Genomic DNA, 16,551 nt, shown 5'->3' with positions numbered 1-16,551 from the left:
ATGGACGGGCGGATCACCGCACTCGAGTCTGAGGCCCAACGCCCAGATCCCAGGCTGTCGGAACTACAGTTACACCTAGAGGACATGGAGGACAGGGGCAGGCGCAACAACCTGAGAATCCGCGGCCTCCCGGAGGCCACTGGCCCACAAGACCTGCGAGATACAACCTCCAGTTCAACAAACCTACACGCGCATCGATTACTTCTTCGTTCACCACTCCGTGCTCCAGTCGGTGTCCAGTTCAGCCATAGGCACGATTTCCTTGTCCGATCACGCCGCGGTCTTGATCTCGATGGACCTGGGTACCCCGGAGGTGCGACAGTGGCGCTCTGCTGCAAGATCCGGTCTTGTCGATGGAAATCGAGGCCGACCTGAGATCGTACTTCGCCCTGAATGCCCCATCTGAGTGCTCCCCGTATTCAATATGGGAGGCCCATAAGGCATATATCAGGGGCACTCTGATCAAGATAGGCTCTCGCATCAAACGCCAACGCCACCAACAGATTTCTTCTCTCTTAACGCAGATTCACCAACTCGAGACCTCCCATAAACTGAACCTGGACCCGGCTCTACTTGCCCAACTACTCTCATTGAGGGAATCTTTGCGCTCTTTATGTCTCCAGAAGGCTAAGGCGATGCTGGCGAAATGTAGGAGGCACTTTTACGAATATAGCAATCAGTGTAGTAGGTCTATGGCACATGCTCTCCGTCACCAGTGTTCTAAAACCTTTATCCCGGCCATGAAATCCCGAACGGGGTCCATTTCGTACCTCACTTCTGAGATAGCGGAACACTTTAAGGATTATTACTCATCCCTATATAATCTTCCGCAGTCTGGATCGGAGACCACGCATCACAACGTCTATCGCGCATTCAGGACTACCTGGCCTCATCGGAAATGCCCTCTATCCCCCGTGACATTGTACGAGCTTTAGAACTCCCAATCACAGAAGTCGAACTGGAAGTGGCCGTGAAACAAACGAACACTGGAAAGGCTCCCGGCCCAGACGGGTTTACCCTGCAATACTATAAAAAATACGCCCCTATTCTAAATTCTCACTTTGTTAAGGCTCTGAACGCTGTTCAACAGGGTGGCGGTCTGCCCGCAGACTCTCTATCAGCCCACATTGCAGTGATCCCGAAACCGGGCAAGGACCCTTTGACTTGCTCGATCTACCGTCCGATATCGTTGTTAAATGTAGATACCAAGTTATGCGCCAAAATTCTAGCGATGCGACTTCTTCCCTCCATACCTGCATTGATACACACGGACCAGGCGGGATTTGTCCCGTCCCGGGAGGCCAGGGACAATACCACGAGAGCCCTCTCCCTTATCCACTCTGCCATGTCCAAAGCAGCTCCAGCCCTTTTACGGTCCACTGACGCGGAGAAGGCTTTTGACAGGGTAGATTGGTCCGTCATGAGCGCCACCCTGGAACACATAGGTCTGGGTCCCCACATGATGTCATGGGTCATGTCCCTGTACTCTCGCCCATCGGCTAGAGTGCAGGTGAACGGGTGTCTATCTGACTCATTTCATATTTCCAACGGCACACGCCAGGATTGTCCCTTATCCCCTCTGATTTTTATCATCACATTGGAACCCCTACTGAGGAGGATCAGGTCCAACCCTGACGTTCGTGGCCTGGAGATGGGTACCCAAACCCACAAAGTAGCCGCTTACGCCGACGACCTCCTTTTCTTCCTGACGTCCCCGGATGTTTCCTTGCCAAACCTCCTGGCGGAGCTATCCGCATATGGAGAATTGTCCAACTACCATATTAACGGCCAAAAATCAGAGGCGTTAAACCTGACCTTACCTCCTCTCCGTGTACTCCGCCTACAGGACAATTTTCCATTTACATGGTCGACGAACTCGCTTAAATACCTTGGAGTCCAGCTCCCTCGGGACCTGTCTACGACCTATTCCCTGAATTTTCTGCCCCTCTTGCATCGTATAAAGACAGACCTTCAGGACTGGGCACGTCTAGCATTCTCATGGACAGGTAGATGTAATGTTGTCAAGCAAAACGTGCTCCCCAGATTGTTATACCCTATTCAAGCGCTGCCAGTCCTAGTCCCCAGGGGATTCTGGAAATCTGTCCAATCCCTGATCACGAAATATATCTGGGGTTCTAAACCGGCCAGAATACGACACTCCATCCTTCGTCTACCTAAGAAATATGGGGGGTTAGCTGTACCGGACGTTCACTACTACTACACTGCGGCTCACCTCGCGCGCATCCTTGACTGGTGTCGACATGATGCCCTGAAACCATGGGTGGCCATCGAACAAAGTTTCTCTCACATCCCCCTTCTGACGCTCCCATGGTGCCCAAACGTCCCTTCCTCACTCCGGGCTCACCCAACGGTGGGCCAGACGTGGAGGATAGCGAGGGCAGTTTTTGACTCACGGCAGGTCTCCCCTGCACCCTCCCCACTTCTACCGGTTATAGGATCCCCGGATTTTACCCCGGGAATGCGAGACCCTGGATTTAAACAGCTGCAAGACCAGGGACACTATAGAGCGGTTCACTTCCTTCGAGGCCATGACTGGCCCACCGTTTCGTCCCTATCCGAAGATCCCATACTATCCCAACCGGGCTTCTGGCGCCACCGCCAGCTGGCACATTTTTTGCGGACCTTGCCACCGCTGACAGCTATCTCCTGACCCCTCACAAGCTTTGAGCGGGAATGCAATGATGCTGGCACGCTTCCAAGAGCGTTGTCATTATCCTATCAATGGCTTCTAGCTCCCGATTTTGATTCACCTTTGCCGTACATTGAGGGATGGGAAAGGGAATTGGGAATTTCTTTTTTGCCATACGAGACAAACAGATTGCTGTCACTATCCTTGAAGTCCTCCATCAGCAGCAGATACCAGGAATCGGGTTACAAAATTTTGGCCAGATGGTATCGCACCCCTAAGAAACTACAGGCGATCTTCCCCGAGACGAGTGGCTGCTGCTGGAGATGTGGCTCCTCCCCGGCCGGCATGCTGCATATTTTCTGGTCCTGTCCATCCCTGCAATCTTTCTGGACCAAGGTATACACCCTCACTCAAAAATTCACTGACATTCAGATTACCAAGTCACCCGCTTCCTATCTCCTCCATCACAACACATATTCGATGAAGGGATATAAAAAGTCTGTGATTGTCCACATGATCAATGCTGCGCGGGCATGCATCCCAGCCATGTGGAAACAAGCTTCCCCCCCTACGATACAACTATGGATTAGCAAAATATGTGACATTAGACACATGGAGGACCTAACTAGTTCTCTCAAGGAGACCGGGACCCGTTTTCGCACTACCTGGTTTTGGTGGGAAGAGTTTACCTCCACGCAAGAGTACAGAGATCTCTTGGTTTGAGTATATCGGCCTGATGGCTACTCCTGACATCCTGACACCCCCCCCCTCCCCTTCCTACTACATGCTATACCTTCCTGATGGGTCACCCCCCCCCCTTGATCCTTTTCTTTTTCCCTTTCCACATCTGCTCCCTCTCGTTTTTCTTTCTTCCTCTCCTCCTACGACCGAGCCGACAGTACATTGATATTCAACAGCCCACCGGGCAAGGAGTCTGAGGCAGCCCTTTAGTTCACCTGTGCCACATGGAGGCTAGATGTTACAGGTCTTATCGGGCCTTATCGGGGAGACGGGTGGACTGACCCCTCTCTTCCCGATGCCCCTATAGAAAGCGTAGTCCCCATTGGGACCCCCACAGGGTCTCCACGGGCGTACAACCTGAATAGCTAGTCAACCAACAAGCTATAACCACGGTGGGGGCCTCCAGGCTACTACATGAATCTGGGTTGCTATCGATCTATCGGTCCTATGTCTTATATCCCCTACTTTTGGACATCTTTATTGTTGTTCTTACTTCTTATTGTTTAATATTTTTATGTGATGTGACTATTGTATACCTATAGTGGCTGCTTCCACAGTTTATATGATGGGAAGTTGTTCCCGTACTTGTCCACCCTATCATCTTCCATTTGTATTCAGCAATCCCTCCAGCGCTGGTGCTGGTCTCTGATCCAGCTCAGACTCCTATCTCTTACTGTCCCACAGTGTCTGTCCGACATGCACGCTCCCAACTGCTTGCAATCAACTCTTCTCGCTGCCGAAGATCTCTACCCATCATCCTCCACGGCCGCTCGAGAAGCTTCAGATCTGCCGAAGGGAGCAAGCGGCGGAGTCACAGGTAAGTTTTTTTAACCTTTTTGGTAGCTTCTTTTTATTTTTTTAAATGTTTTTGCATATATCTACTGCTCGCTAGCAGTAGATATATGCAAAATCAATGCAGAGTTTAATTCTACTTTAACTGCAGGGACTGCAGGAGGACCTGGATAAAATAGGGGAGTGGGCAATACTATGGCAGGTGAGGTTTAATGTCGATAAATGCAAAGTAATGTACTTTGGACATAAAAATAAACAAATAGGCTATACAATCATGGGTATGCCGCTAGGGAAGTCAGAAATAGAAAAAGATTTGGGGGTCATTGTAGACCACAAACTGAATGGTAGCTTGCAGTGCCACGCTGCGGTAAACAAAGCTAGCAGGGTCTTGTCCTGTATTAAGAAGGGGATGTATTGCAGGGACAAGTCTATAATTGTGCCTCTATATAGATCGTTGGTTTGGCCACATCTGGAGTACGCGGTCCAGTTTTGGTCGCCGGTACTGAGAAGGGATGTCCTTGAACTGGAGAGAGTCCAGCGGAGGGCAACAAAACTAATTAGGGGAATGGAGGACCAGAGCTATGAGACAAGGCTTCTGACCTTAAACATGTTTACGCTGGAATTAAGGAGATTAAGGGGGGATATGATTTTCATGTACAAGATGTTCAATGGTGACAGCAACATTGGCAACAAACTGTTTGAGATTAACTCCATTACAAAGACTAGAGGCCACCACCTAAAGTTGGTGGAGAAAAAATTCCAGCACAATGGGCGAAGAGGGTTCTTTACAGTAAGAGCGGTTAAGGTCTGGAACTCACTGCCATCGGCAGTGATTTCAGCCAAGAGTGTAGATTTGTTCAAGAAACGTTTGGACAATTTCTTGAGGGACCGTAATATCCAGGGATACCAGTATCCCTAAGAATGAGATGATGCGTGGACCTATATGGGTTGGACTTGATGGACGTATGTCTTTATGCAACCCCAAATACTATGTAACTGTTCTATGGCTACAACATTAGTGTAAATAATCACATGTTAATATGTTGCCAGTTTCCTATACTTTCCTTTAATAGCAAGCATAGGTTTTACATTCTGGGTCTAATATTGGAATGTAAAGTGTTGATTTTAGGAAATCTTTTTGGCATACAGACATAGACAAATTGTTTGGCACCCGTCCACAAAAGAAAGTAGAACACACAATCTTCTCTGAAATAACTGGAAACTGATCAAAGTAATTGGCATTCATCATTATTTATTCCATATTTAATCAAATCAGACTTTTTTTTTCTTTTCAGCAGTATACATTACATAATATAGCAAATTAAAATGGCAAATTATGATGGGACCCTAAACCTAATATTTTGTTGCACAAACTTTAGAAGAAATCACTGCAAAAAATTTACTTCTATTGCTATCAATGAGACTTCTGCATCTGCCGACTAGTAGTTTGGCCCACTCTTCCTGAGCAAACTGCTCCAGATGTCTCAGGTTCCAAGGGTGCCTTCTCCAGACTGCATGTTTCATACATTTCAGATTAGGGCTCACAAAATAGTCCCAGTGTTTCTAGCCATTCTTGAATGCTTTTAGAGGTGTGTTTTGGGTCATTATGCTGTTGGAAGACCCATGACCTGAAACATAGCTTTCTCATACTGGTCAGTATGTTTCGCTCTGGAATTCTATGATAGTCTTGAGATTTTATTGTGTCTTGCTTCTACAAGTCAATCTAGTAATCAGTCAGCCAATCTATTTGGACTGCGAAAAGTAGTCCCTCTGTTGTTTAGTAATATCTACTATTTACTAGTATTATGTGCACCACACTGAACATGGATCGGAGAAAGCAAAGAAGAGTTGTCCGAGAACATCAGAAAGAAACTTATAGACCAGCAAGTCAAAGGTAAAGGTTGATGTTCCTGTGACAAAAGTTGCAAATATTATCAAGAGGTTTAAGGTCCATGGCAGTATAACTAACCTCCCTGGCCATGGCCACAAGAGGAAAATTGACCACAAATTGAACAGGATAATGTGAATGGTACACAATGAGCCAAGGAAAACTTCAGAAGCTAAGCTCCAAGGTCAAGTTACATCAGTGTCTGATCGCACCATCTGTCAATTTTTGAGCAACAGTAGGCTCAAAGGAAGAAGAACCAGGAGGAATCCACTCCAATATATAAACAAAAAGTCAGAATGGAATTTGCTAAAATGCATATTGGCAAACCACAATGCTTTTGGAGAGATTTACAGCAAAACTGTAAAAAAAATAAGCTTTAAAAAAATGAAGCTTTCAAAGAAAGGAACACTTTACCTACTATGAAACATGGATAATATAAATTTTTTTTAGGGCCGCTTTGCTGCGTCTTGCATGTGGTACCTTAAAATGCAGCAAGCTTCACTCCTGTATATATATCCAAAATCTCAATTGGCTCTACAACGTTTTTAGACCACGCCCCATTTCATCTGACATTCGCACTGGTTGCTGAGACCTGACCTCGTTTGCCAACTTTGAGAAATTACTTGAACAATTTTTCTTGGACAATTGTACAGGAGAAAAACACATTTAATATATGTGAAGCACGTAAGTGCTTCATCCGTGGGGTATTCATAAAATTAGGGGCGTGGCATAAGCGTCAACAGTCCAAACAGGTTGAGAAACTTTTTTAAACTTGGGTTTAATGTTGCATCATAAAGCTACTCTGGAAGGGGACGCGTGGGCAACCCTGACCAAAACGAGAGCCGGCTTGAATGCCCTGCTGATGGACAGAGTGAAAGCTCAGCTATCTAAAAGCAGGAGAATGTTTTATTAATATGGCAATAAGCCTGACAAGTTGTTGGCCAATGCCCTGAGAGAGACAAGAACTTGGAAGTACTGTATATAACGTCACTCAGATCGGGAGATAACCAGATATTGACAAACTGTAAAGACATGGTCACCCTATTTAGAGATTTCTATCACAAGCTCTATATTATCCGAGACAGAACTGAATCTTCAGGGGGTGGACACTGGCCAAGCGATTAGGGAATATCTCTCCAACTCCGGCATGCCCACTTTATCAGAGAGGACCCAGTTAGAATCACCTATTACAGAGGAAGAGGTTGCCCTAGCACTCAAATCAATGAAAGCAGGTAAGGCACCTGGGCCTGATGGTTATATATTATAAACACTTCCACTTCTAGTCAAAAGATTTACAGAGGCTTATATGTCGATCTTGCAGGGTAATTAAATTCCTGGAGACTCTCTCCATGCACAAATCATGGTGATCCCAAAAGAAGGAAAAGATCCTTTAAATTGTCCTAGTTATAGACGGATCTCACTGTTGAACATTGACTTAAAGCTTTTTAGCAGGATACTTGCAACTAGTATGTTGCCGATCATACAGAATATCATCAGCCCAGAGCAAGTAGGGTTGGACCCATCGCGTAAAGCCAGGGACAACATTATTAGAACTTTGCATGCTATACATCTGGCACGCACTGCTTTCATGCCTTTTCTGCTCCTATCCATGGATGCAGAAAAGTTTTTTCGATCGGGTAAACTGGTCCTTCGTGCGGGAGACTCTGCTGCATATAGGATTGGGGCCTAACATGCAGAAATTGATATGTGCGTTGTACTCCACTCCTTCGGCTGTGATTCATGTTAGTAAAGCGGTTTCTGAATCGTTCCCTATATCGAATAGGACTAGACAGGGATGTCCTCTTTCTCCCCTGATTTTTATACTAACCTTGGAGCCATTAATCCGCACTATTCAGTTATCTCCTAACATTAAAGGTTTAGAGAATTAGGTGAACATAAAACAGCCTCCTACGCAGATGACCTCTTATTTTTTATTACCCAACCCGAAATGTCTCTACCGAACCTGATGTTTGAATTACAGAGATATGGTGCGCTTTACAACTTTAAGATTCATTTTTCAAAATCAGAAGCGTTGAAGATTTCGGTTCCCAGTCAGCAGGCAAACCATATTCAGTTAAGTTTTCCATTTAAATGGGCCATGACCCATATAAAATATTTGGGGCATCTATCCCTTCAGACCTTAAAGATACCTATTCTCTGTATTTTCTCCCTTTGAAGAGACGGATCATGGCAGACTTGCAGTTGTTCGGTTTTCACTTGGTTTGGGTGCAACAGTATCCTAAAAAGGACAGTGCTCCCTAGATTGTTATATTTGTTTCAGACCTGTGGCAATTCCTTCTGCTTATTTTAGGAAGATGCGCTCTGCCTGTTGTTTCTGTGGGCCAATAAAAGTGCACGGATTAAGGCCAGTGTGTTAGATTTAAACTGTCTCGGGGAATAGGTTTTCCAGCCCATTTTTATACCAAGAGGCTGCACACGTCACTAGGGTGGTGGATTGGTGCAGTAATGCTGGCAATAAACTCTGGGTGGGCCTAGAACAAGACACATCTGCTCTTCCACTTAATGGCATACCTTGGATTTCCCCTAAATTACCATTACAGTAGTGGCATAACCCTCACATCAGGGCCATTATGAACATTGTTGAGATGACCTGTCAGGTTTTTCTTACCCTTCCTTGTCCAGTTGCTTGCTATATGGCTTGTAGTGTTTCTGACACTGCTGTTCCTCTTTGGCGCTCTCTTATGTCCTAACCGGCAAACATCATAATTCTGCCGCTACTGGAAAAACTCCTGGCAAATTCCTGTCTCAGACTGATGATGCAAGCATTAGTTCGCTATTTAACCTTTACTTTGTCCATTCAGTCTCCGCCCTTGAGTTTGTTCTGATCTACCAAGTACTCTGCAGTTCCTGTTCTCCATGTATGACCCTGGCTCTGGCTGACTGATCTGGCTCTGGCTGTTTTCCCTGTTCATCCTGTTCTCCATGCTCCCTGACCTGGTTTGGCTGACTACCCATTTTGGCATCTGAGCCCTGGCTTGGCACTGACAACGTACTGGACTTTCTCTATTGTTTTTTGCCATTTATGGTTATTGTTGTTTTCAATAATCGCCTACTCTTCTTGCCCTCTACACATTTATCTCCCCTGCCCTCAACCATGTTACATATCATAGGGAACCCGCACTTCCCCCCAGGAGTGTAAGGCTTCAACATGTAAGTATGCAATTGCTTAAAAAAATAGTAAAGACAAATGAAAGATATCAATAAAAAATACATGTATGGAAATGCTACCTCTTGCCATGATGATCTGTGCTTTTTTTCCTGAAAACTATTTATTTTTATGATCTAGAAAGTAATGATCACTTGACTTTCCACGGCTGCTGTGTTGTGTATTGAATGTAACAGTAGTAGGAGTGATCTTCTTTTAAAAGTCACCATCAGCGGTAGTGCTGGGACTGCATTTCCCAGCATCCCTCCCTCCAGCACACCGCATTAGCTTCCTCCTGAGAATGCTTGTTCATTGGAAGTAGGGTCCTCTGTGCCACATAATTATGAATAAATAAGATGAAGATGTGACTAGATAGAATTTAATGGTGGGAAGAGAGCATAATTGGTTCTAAGCCAGGAATCATTATGAGAACAGTGAACTGACATGATCAACAGGTAACTTATAGCTATTGTTTTGAGACCTGGGCATAATAAATAAGTGTATTCATTTTTATGTATTAAGCACTTGATGATTTAATATTTGGCTGGAATTTCATATTAGGAAAAGCTGTTTTCCCATCTTGGAATAAAACACAAGCAACACATTTTTGTTCATATATCTCTTTATCCTATCCATAAAAAAACACTTTGTACAAGACCAGGACTTTACATCACCAGCCCAACACAAATCAATTTGCATACACATTAGAAAATTATAAATATGTATATTTATAAATGTACATTTCATGTACTTTTTTTTTTTTTTTTTTTTACTTTTTTACCATTTCTCTCAAACTTTTGAAAAACAGCAGTTCAGGAAAAAATATCCTTATACTTAATTCGTAGCAAAATCCTACGTCATCTTTTATGGCACTCCACAGCACCATAATTTTGAAACATATATAGTTTATTTTACTATGCTTCTTAGTAAGCACTGTTATCACATTTAATTCAGAGACCATGTTTTAAACACAATCCCTTTTTAAAAGGTGCAATAACCCCAAAAATATATTTGTCTTTAATTAAAAAGTCACAGTTTAGCTGTGTACCAATATTTTCAATATGGAACATTTTAGCCATAATACAATTATTTCAGGTTGTTATTTGGAGTATTTTCTTCCTTACCAAATACATCTGATAAAGAAATGTATAACTGGCAGTTAACACAAATGTGAATCAGCATTGTTCTATGCAATGCATATACATTTCAGGGACACAGCTATTATCTGTTAAATGATTTTGTTTTCTTGAGTTTGAAACACATGGGCGATAATAATAGCAATATCACCCACTATATTTAGCATGTGTTACATTTAATAATTATCAGGAATTAATGTAATCCCAGTCTTTACCAGTTATTAGGAATTGTAGATTGTTTTCTATTTTGTAGAAATAGCTTTATCATAGATCTATACCTTAACTGATTAGTATTGTACAAAAGCAAAAGGGATGCAGTATGAATAACTATATTTGTAATAACAAAAGACTTGTTAAACATGTAGCATCTTCTTTTGTATGGAATGAAACTTGAATTATAGGACTAGTAAACCTAAAACAAAACTATTTTTATAAAAGAGCTTTGTGGCATATATTAAAGATTCAGTGGCTTATCACAGCTGGAGATATCAGAAATAAAGCTGTCATAATATAGGCAACAAAATTTCGACCCACAACCGACTTATTGCCAGAAATCTGATCTAAAGGACATTGCAGTTAACTTTATCCAATCCTGAAAAGTTTGATTCGTAACTTAAAAAATAATTAGTCCAGGACAGCACAGCGTGAAATATCTCCAGCTTGTTGAGGCATTGAAGCTTTTCATATATGAATATTATTACTACCCCTACTGTAAGGTAAAATATCTAATACGTTTAGTGGCCTATCAAGGACTGGCTGTCAGCAAAGGAAAAGGACAAGGTTTGTAAAGTATAAAATAGCAAAGGTAATACATGCTGGCCCACCTATGTGGAACTTTCTAAAAGAACACTTTTCAGAAGGTATCAAATGTGATTTTAGATGAAAATGTGTGACATATTAAGTGCTCTTTTAGTATGGGAAACATTTAAAGCTCCTACATTGTAATGAAAAACAAGATCTATTAATTTGCTATAATCCATAGCATTCATCAGTTTTTTAAAATCTACAATAATGAGACCAATTAAGCTGATAACTGATTTAGTTGCTTTGGATTATAGCACAATTGTATTGAAAATGGACATGTACAGACTTTTGGTATGGTAAATGTCTTTATAGATGCTTGTTAAATAGAATCTTTGGGGCATAGTGCCCCACATTTATGGTTAAAGGAAATTCCGAATAATAGACAGGAAATAAACCTTTGAACTGGATGCAATTTAGGCAAAATAAATACCATATAATATTTTTTAGTTTCACTACGAGTGAATACATTTTAGTTTTATGTAAGACTACTTACAACTTCCTTACACAATACCCTCCTGTTTTCTCTTTCTATTCAAATCTGCAAACCCTTTCTTTTTTTTTTTTTTATAAATTGACAGGTTGTACAAAGCTTTTGTAACAATGGCCCATCCCATTTCTAAGTTTAAACAAATGCTTTTTGCAAGAAAATATTTTTGTGTGTGTATGTGTTTAAATATTGAAGAAAAGTATCAAGTTTGATTTCACTAGTATGTGATTTCTGTGTCAATTCTAAACACACAATGTTAACTTTGAAGGATGGGCCATTATTTTCACTGTTATTTTCAAATGAAAACAAAAGAGATCTCTTGCATCATGTAAACGTGCACAAATTCCATAAAAAAGAGAGTAGAGGAATGAAAGAGAAAAAGGAAACAAAACAATTTTGCGATGAACAGGGAAGAGGGACGACGCAGAAAGTCGTATTCTTCCCCATTTTGTGCGTCTTCTTTTGTTCTTAATAAGGCAGAAAATTTCTGCTCAGGATATGACAATATGCCATACATATCGAAGCAAGTCACAGACTTATTTCAAAACGAAGGTTTTCCACTTCCATCTGTAGGGAACAAGCAATGAAAAACAATAATTAGTACATTCAGTCAAACACTGCCAGGTAACAACATCAGATTTGATGTTTTCTTAATGTTATCATTTAAGTTCACCCACCATAGTTTTATTTAATGGGTAGGTTGCTAAATTTTACAGATGTGGGTGTGCGATTTGAATGGTATCTAATTGTTAAGCTCTTAAACTCTGGTTTGTATGCATTCATTATACTTTTTTTTTTTTGCACTATTACTAATAACTTACCTTGCTGGAAGCCGTCTTGTAGCTGAATCTGGAGTTGATACAACTCATCATTAAACCGGTCACATTGAATCTCTGAGGCACCTGCCTCAAGGTCTGTTTTGTAGGACATCAGTTCCTCTAAGAAGTTACATTCTTCTGGCGACAGATCAGTTGTCGCATTCGAAATTATGGATGGAGATACGGAGAGGTCCCCTCGTATTTCATCCTCCTCCAGGGGGCAGCAGGGAGAGCCCATGGCTGCAAAAGGTGGAGAGTCAGGGAAGTCTTTGAAAAGGCTGCAAACTGGATGGTCAGCAGTAGAGAGAGGTTGCTCTTGACATGTCAAGAAAAGAGAAAGATCTATGCTCTTCCAGGATCGAGGAAAGTCAGGAACAGAATTAGCTTCTGGAAGACTGGCAGGGAGAGAAACACTTCGGTATGCCAGTCCATGGCCACTCAAAAGCATGCTCTCAGAGCATGGGAGATCTTTATTAGCCACGTTATTGAACACATTGGCTAATGAGCCAATCTGTTTGACCAACAAGTCTATTTCATTCTTCTCTTGCTCTGAATACCTGAAGATGACTTGATTAATTGGTGAAGTTTCAGGAGTCACTAACCCCTCAGGAAGCATTGGCAGATCCACAAAGAGAGGGCCAGGGATTTCTGGTACTGTCATTACTGTGCAGTCTCCGCCATCCCCAGGACTATCTGGAGTTGGAGGCAGCTTCTCATAGAGGGAGCTGCAGTAGGAGTAGTACACTTCTGGATTTAAGGTAGTTGACTCCTGTTCAGAAGATGTTTGTAAAGCACTTTCTGGAACCCCAAAAAGGAAACTACAGTTCTGGTGTGGGGTATATGGAGGAGTACAGGTGAAATCTTTGGGAGGTGCTGTTCCAAGTTGTTCTCTTCTAAGGCTTTGATCATATGGTGTTGATTGGAAAAGGCTAAAGAGAGATTGATTTTCTACTTGGCTCTCAGTGGCAATTGAGTCTTCCATAATTGATGCAGTATTCTGGCACAAAATTGGATCTTCTGGGCTGACTGGAACAGGTTCTGAAAACTCAAAGGACTGACTAACACTTGTGGGTGTGTTTGCAAGAGGAGTGAACACTTGATCAGGGCTGGAAAGGTCTCCTGGGGAGAGCAGGGTCTCTTGATATGATGGAGGACCGCTCACTGAGAAGGAAAGTGGAGACTCCTCTGTAGTTAGCTGTTGTTTCAGGCACCAGGCTTCTGCCTCACTGGGGAAAGAAAACAGGCTCTGTTTTACAAACCTCATATGACAACGGTGAATAATTACTACAATACATGCATATATACAAGAATGTTTATGTATAAAGCCTTACCTTATAATATAATTATAAGATGTAATTGGAGCCTCATTGTTTTCAAGAAGCATGAGAGAATACACCCATATCCACCGAAGATCTTTGCTCTGCAAACGTAACACCACTTCTGCTCTGCATTCACTTGTGTCATTTACTATAAAGCGAAAAGGCAGGAAGTTAGCATAATTACATGAAATTAGAAAAGTAATAAATATATCTTTCCTAGTTTTCTTTGCTTCTTAGTCAATATTTATTTATGTTCTACTCTAGGTTCTCTATACATTCCCATTTAGCTGTTTTCTACATATTTTATGTTGTCTTTCATTTCTCTTTTTGTCCTATTCAGTAAATTTTACTTCAAAAATGCCATTTTGATATCAAATAGGATTTTATCAAACATTATTAATTACTATTTGTAATACTCTTTTTTTTTTTTACTAAGGTATTTACTTATAAATTTAACACAATTTTACTTTGCGCTTATACATTAAATTCAAAGGACCGACTTACATAGCTTGTAATGGTGCGTAGAGAGCTGGGTGAGGTCTTCAGGGTGAATTAGGTTGTACCATGACTTGCAAATCATATCATTCTTCTCATAACCCAAGTACATCTCTGAACTAGGAGGAAAGAACAAAAAGGTTTTAGTTATCACTGACATTTATGCAGCTGCCAATTAAACATGCTTGAACTGGTTGCATTAAAGGATGGGATAGATCTGAGGACCTATAAAATATTTACCTCTCTGAAACATCCAGCACTGAAAGATTCTTGGCATGACGAGTTTCAAAGAAGTCCATTAAGAAATAGTTATTTGTTATTCTGGGCTTTGGGTCAAGAGGAATGCAGAAGGCTGTGAAGACAGGATTCGATGACCAGTAGGTGCCAGGTGGAGACTGCTGAAACCTTCCTCGTATCAGGACAAGCTTGTTACCCACACTCTGCCTCCTGGCTGTCTTTGAGGTATTGAATCTACATCTGAACATTCGTTCTGAAAAAACAAAAGGTAAATCATATAGACTTTAATGCATGTGACCATTTGAAGGTAATTTCAAAAGGCTACCTTAATATAGAATTGGCTTATAAGCTAATATAGCATTTTACATTTTAATGTCTTTAGAAAAAAAAATAGTATATAAAAACTTAGTATCCACTCTGTAGTAATAAAATTACTTGTACTTGCAGCTAACATATAGACTTAGCATCACTACACTATCATAATTCAATCTATATAACCATCAGGCTCCAAGAAAATATATATACACATTATTAACTGATGATAGGGTCTTAGAAACAAGTTTATAAACTGATAAAATGAGAGTACCCTAAGGTCTGTTTTTTTGCCCGTTTGAAAACTTACCACTGTCAAGAGATGATGGGAGAGCCAACTGATTCCTCATAACAAAATGATCTGAAGGGTCAATTATGTCATATATGCTGTCTCCTTGAGCAACCAGATCAACCTGTTTGAAAACAATTAAGGATGTGTTGGTTACACCATAAACATCTGTAGAGACCAGTCCGTTCCAAATTGTAGATATAGCTTATATTATCAGTATAAAATATTGGAGTGCAATATTTTTTGTAGTCTGTTACATTTAAGATAGAATTCCTGAATTAATAAATATAGGCTAAATTATACCCATAATTGCAGTTTTCTGTATTTTATTTCTTTAGTTATAGGATATACCAATAAAAAGTGTGCATTGATATGGGCAGCGTTTGACTCACCATTGAATGTCCAAGATGATCAGTCACATTTTCTGACACGTATATCAGCTTTCCTTCACTTGTATAGGTTAGTAGAAATCCAGGAAGATTGTGGACAAAATCTTGTAGGTCTTGGTTGGACAGGAGACCTTCTAACTCATGCATCCGTTGACCTGTTAAATAAACATAAATAAATGGGATAATGGTTTATTTAAATTATTGACTCTTTAGCTGCAATGTTACATTATTAACACCTAAAGGTTTATACACAGAACAAAGAATCATTTACAATCGTTGTTCAGGACCCTGGAGAGTGACTAAAGAAACTATGCTATGCTTCAGCACCATGGACAGCATCTAGCTCAAACACTGCTGAACCCAAGATTGGGCTTGAGTAAAACTAAATAACGACATAGCTATATTACAATACTTATTAGCAGCTGCTTAAATATATTTATTAGCACTAAGTACACACAGAAATAGCATTGTAGTAAAACACATTTCCACATAAAAGACACCTCTAGACATAGATCTAACTGAAACAATTGGAAATTTCCAAAGGAAGGTGTAGCTGCCTCAAAATTGTATTATGGCAACAGCTACACCATACCCCCAGTACTTATTAAATGAGGAATCCAGCATCTTTATGATCTTACCTCTTGAGAAGAAAACAGACTTCCTGGTATAAATGCAGGCAAGTGACATAATGTGAAGATAAGAGAGTCGCACTTTGTCTCCTTCAGAGATGGGAAGAAGATCTTTCAAGTTTCGAATTTCGGCATTAATCTGGTCCCTTCTGGCTTTTGAAGCGCCTTTGGTAGACCGATACATTTTGGATGGGGTCTCTGGAGTGCTGAATAAGAGTCAGTCCAGAGAGCCCCGATCTTCTTTCCTCTTCTTCGTCTTCGTCTTCTGTTCCGCTGGAGGTCTTCTTTTCCCAAAGAATGTGGTATTCCTGTTCTGTTCTCCTGGTGACTGTTTCTGTGTTCTGGTTTAAAGAACTGTAGCTCATGGCTCTCTTTATATAGTAAATGAAAAGTGTGTGG

At 41.4% G+C, this 16,551-nt stretch overlaps 1 protein-coding gene across 1 annotated transcript; it reads right to left on the bottom strand.

Annotated features, from left to right (window-relative positions):
• Positions 1 to 11,884: 11,884 nt before the first annotated feature.
• NPAS4 (neuronal PAS domain protein 4) lies at positions 11,885 to 16,495 on the bottom strand. The gene is made up of 8 exons (XM_018552889.1): positions 16,162 to 16,495; positions 15,527 to 15,678; positions 15,156 to 15,258; positions 14,537 to 14,786; positions 14,306 to 14,415; positions 13,814 to 13,949; positions 12,486 to 13,708; positions 11,885 to 12,231 (listed from the first exon to the last, which is right to left on the bottom strand). Exons 1-8 carry the CDS (start codon positions 16,334 to 16,336, stop codon positions 12,206 to 12,208), a joined length of 2,175 nt encoding a protein of 724 aa, XP_018408391.1. The 5' UTR covers positions 16,337 to 16,495; the 3' UTR covers positions 11,885 to 12,205.
• Between the last annotated feature and the right edge of the window lie 56 nt (positions 16,496 to 16,551).

This window comes from Nanorana parkeri, unplaced genomic scaffold, assembly GCF_000935625.1.
Source record: "Nanorana parkeri isolate BGI_ZX_2015 unplaced genomic scaffold, ASM93562v1 scaffold99, whole genome shotgun sequence".
NCBI lineage: Eukaryota > Metazoa > Chordata > Amphibia > Anura > Dicroglossidae > Nanorana > Nanorana parkeri.
Note: the sequence above shows the minus strand (reverse complement) of the source record. Positions and strands in the feature narration are given on the sequence as shown.

What these genes read in the sequence shown, in the direction of transcription:
- NPAS4 (XM_018552889.1), bottom strand. Translation starts at nt 16,336, where the DNA reads ATGTATCGGTCTACCAAAGGCGCTTCAAAAGCCAGAAGGGACCAGATT. An exon ending in GTCTGTTTTCTTCTCAAGAG is followed by an intron (nt 15,679 to 16,161) that starts GTAAGATCATAA and finishes TTTATTTAACAG; the next exon opens with GTCAACGGATGCATGAGTTA. An exon ending in TCTTATAATTATATTATAAG is followed by an intron (nt 13,709 to 13,813) that starts GTAAGGCTTTAT and finishes TTCTTTCCCCAG; the next exon opens with TGAGGCAGAAGCCTGGTGCC.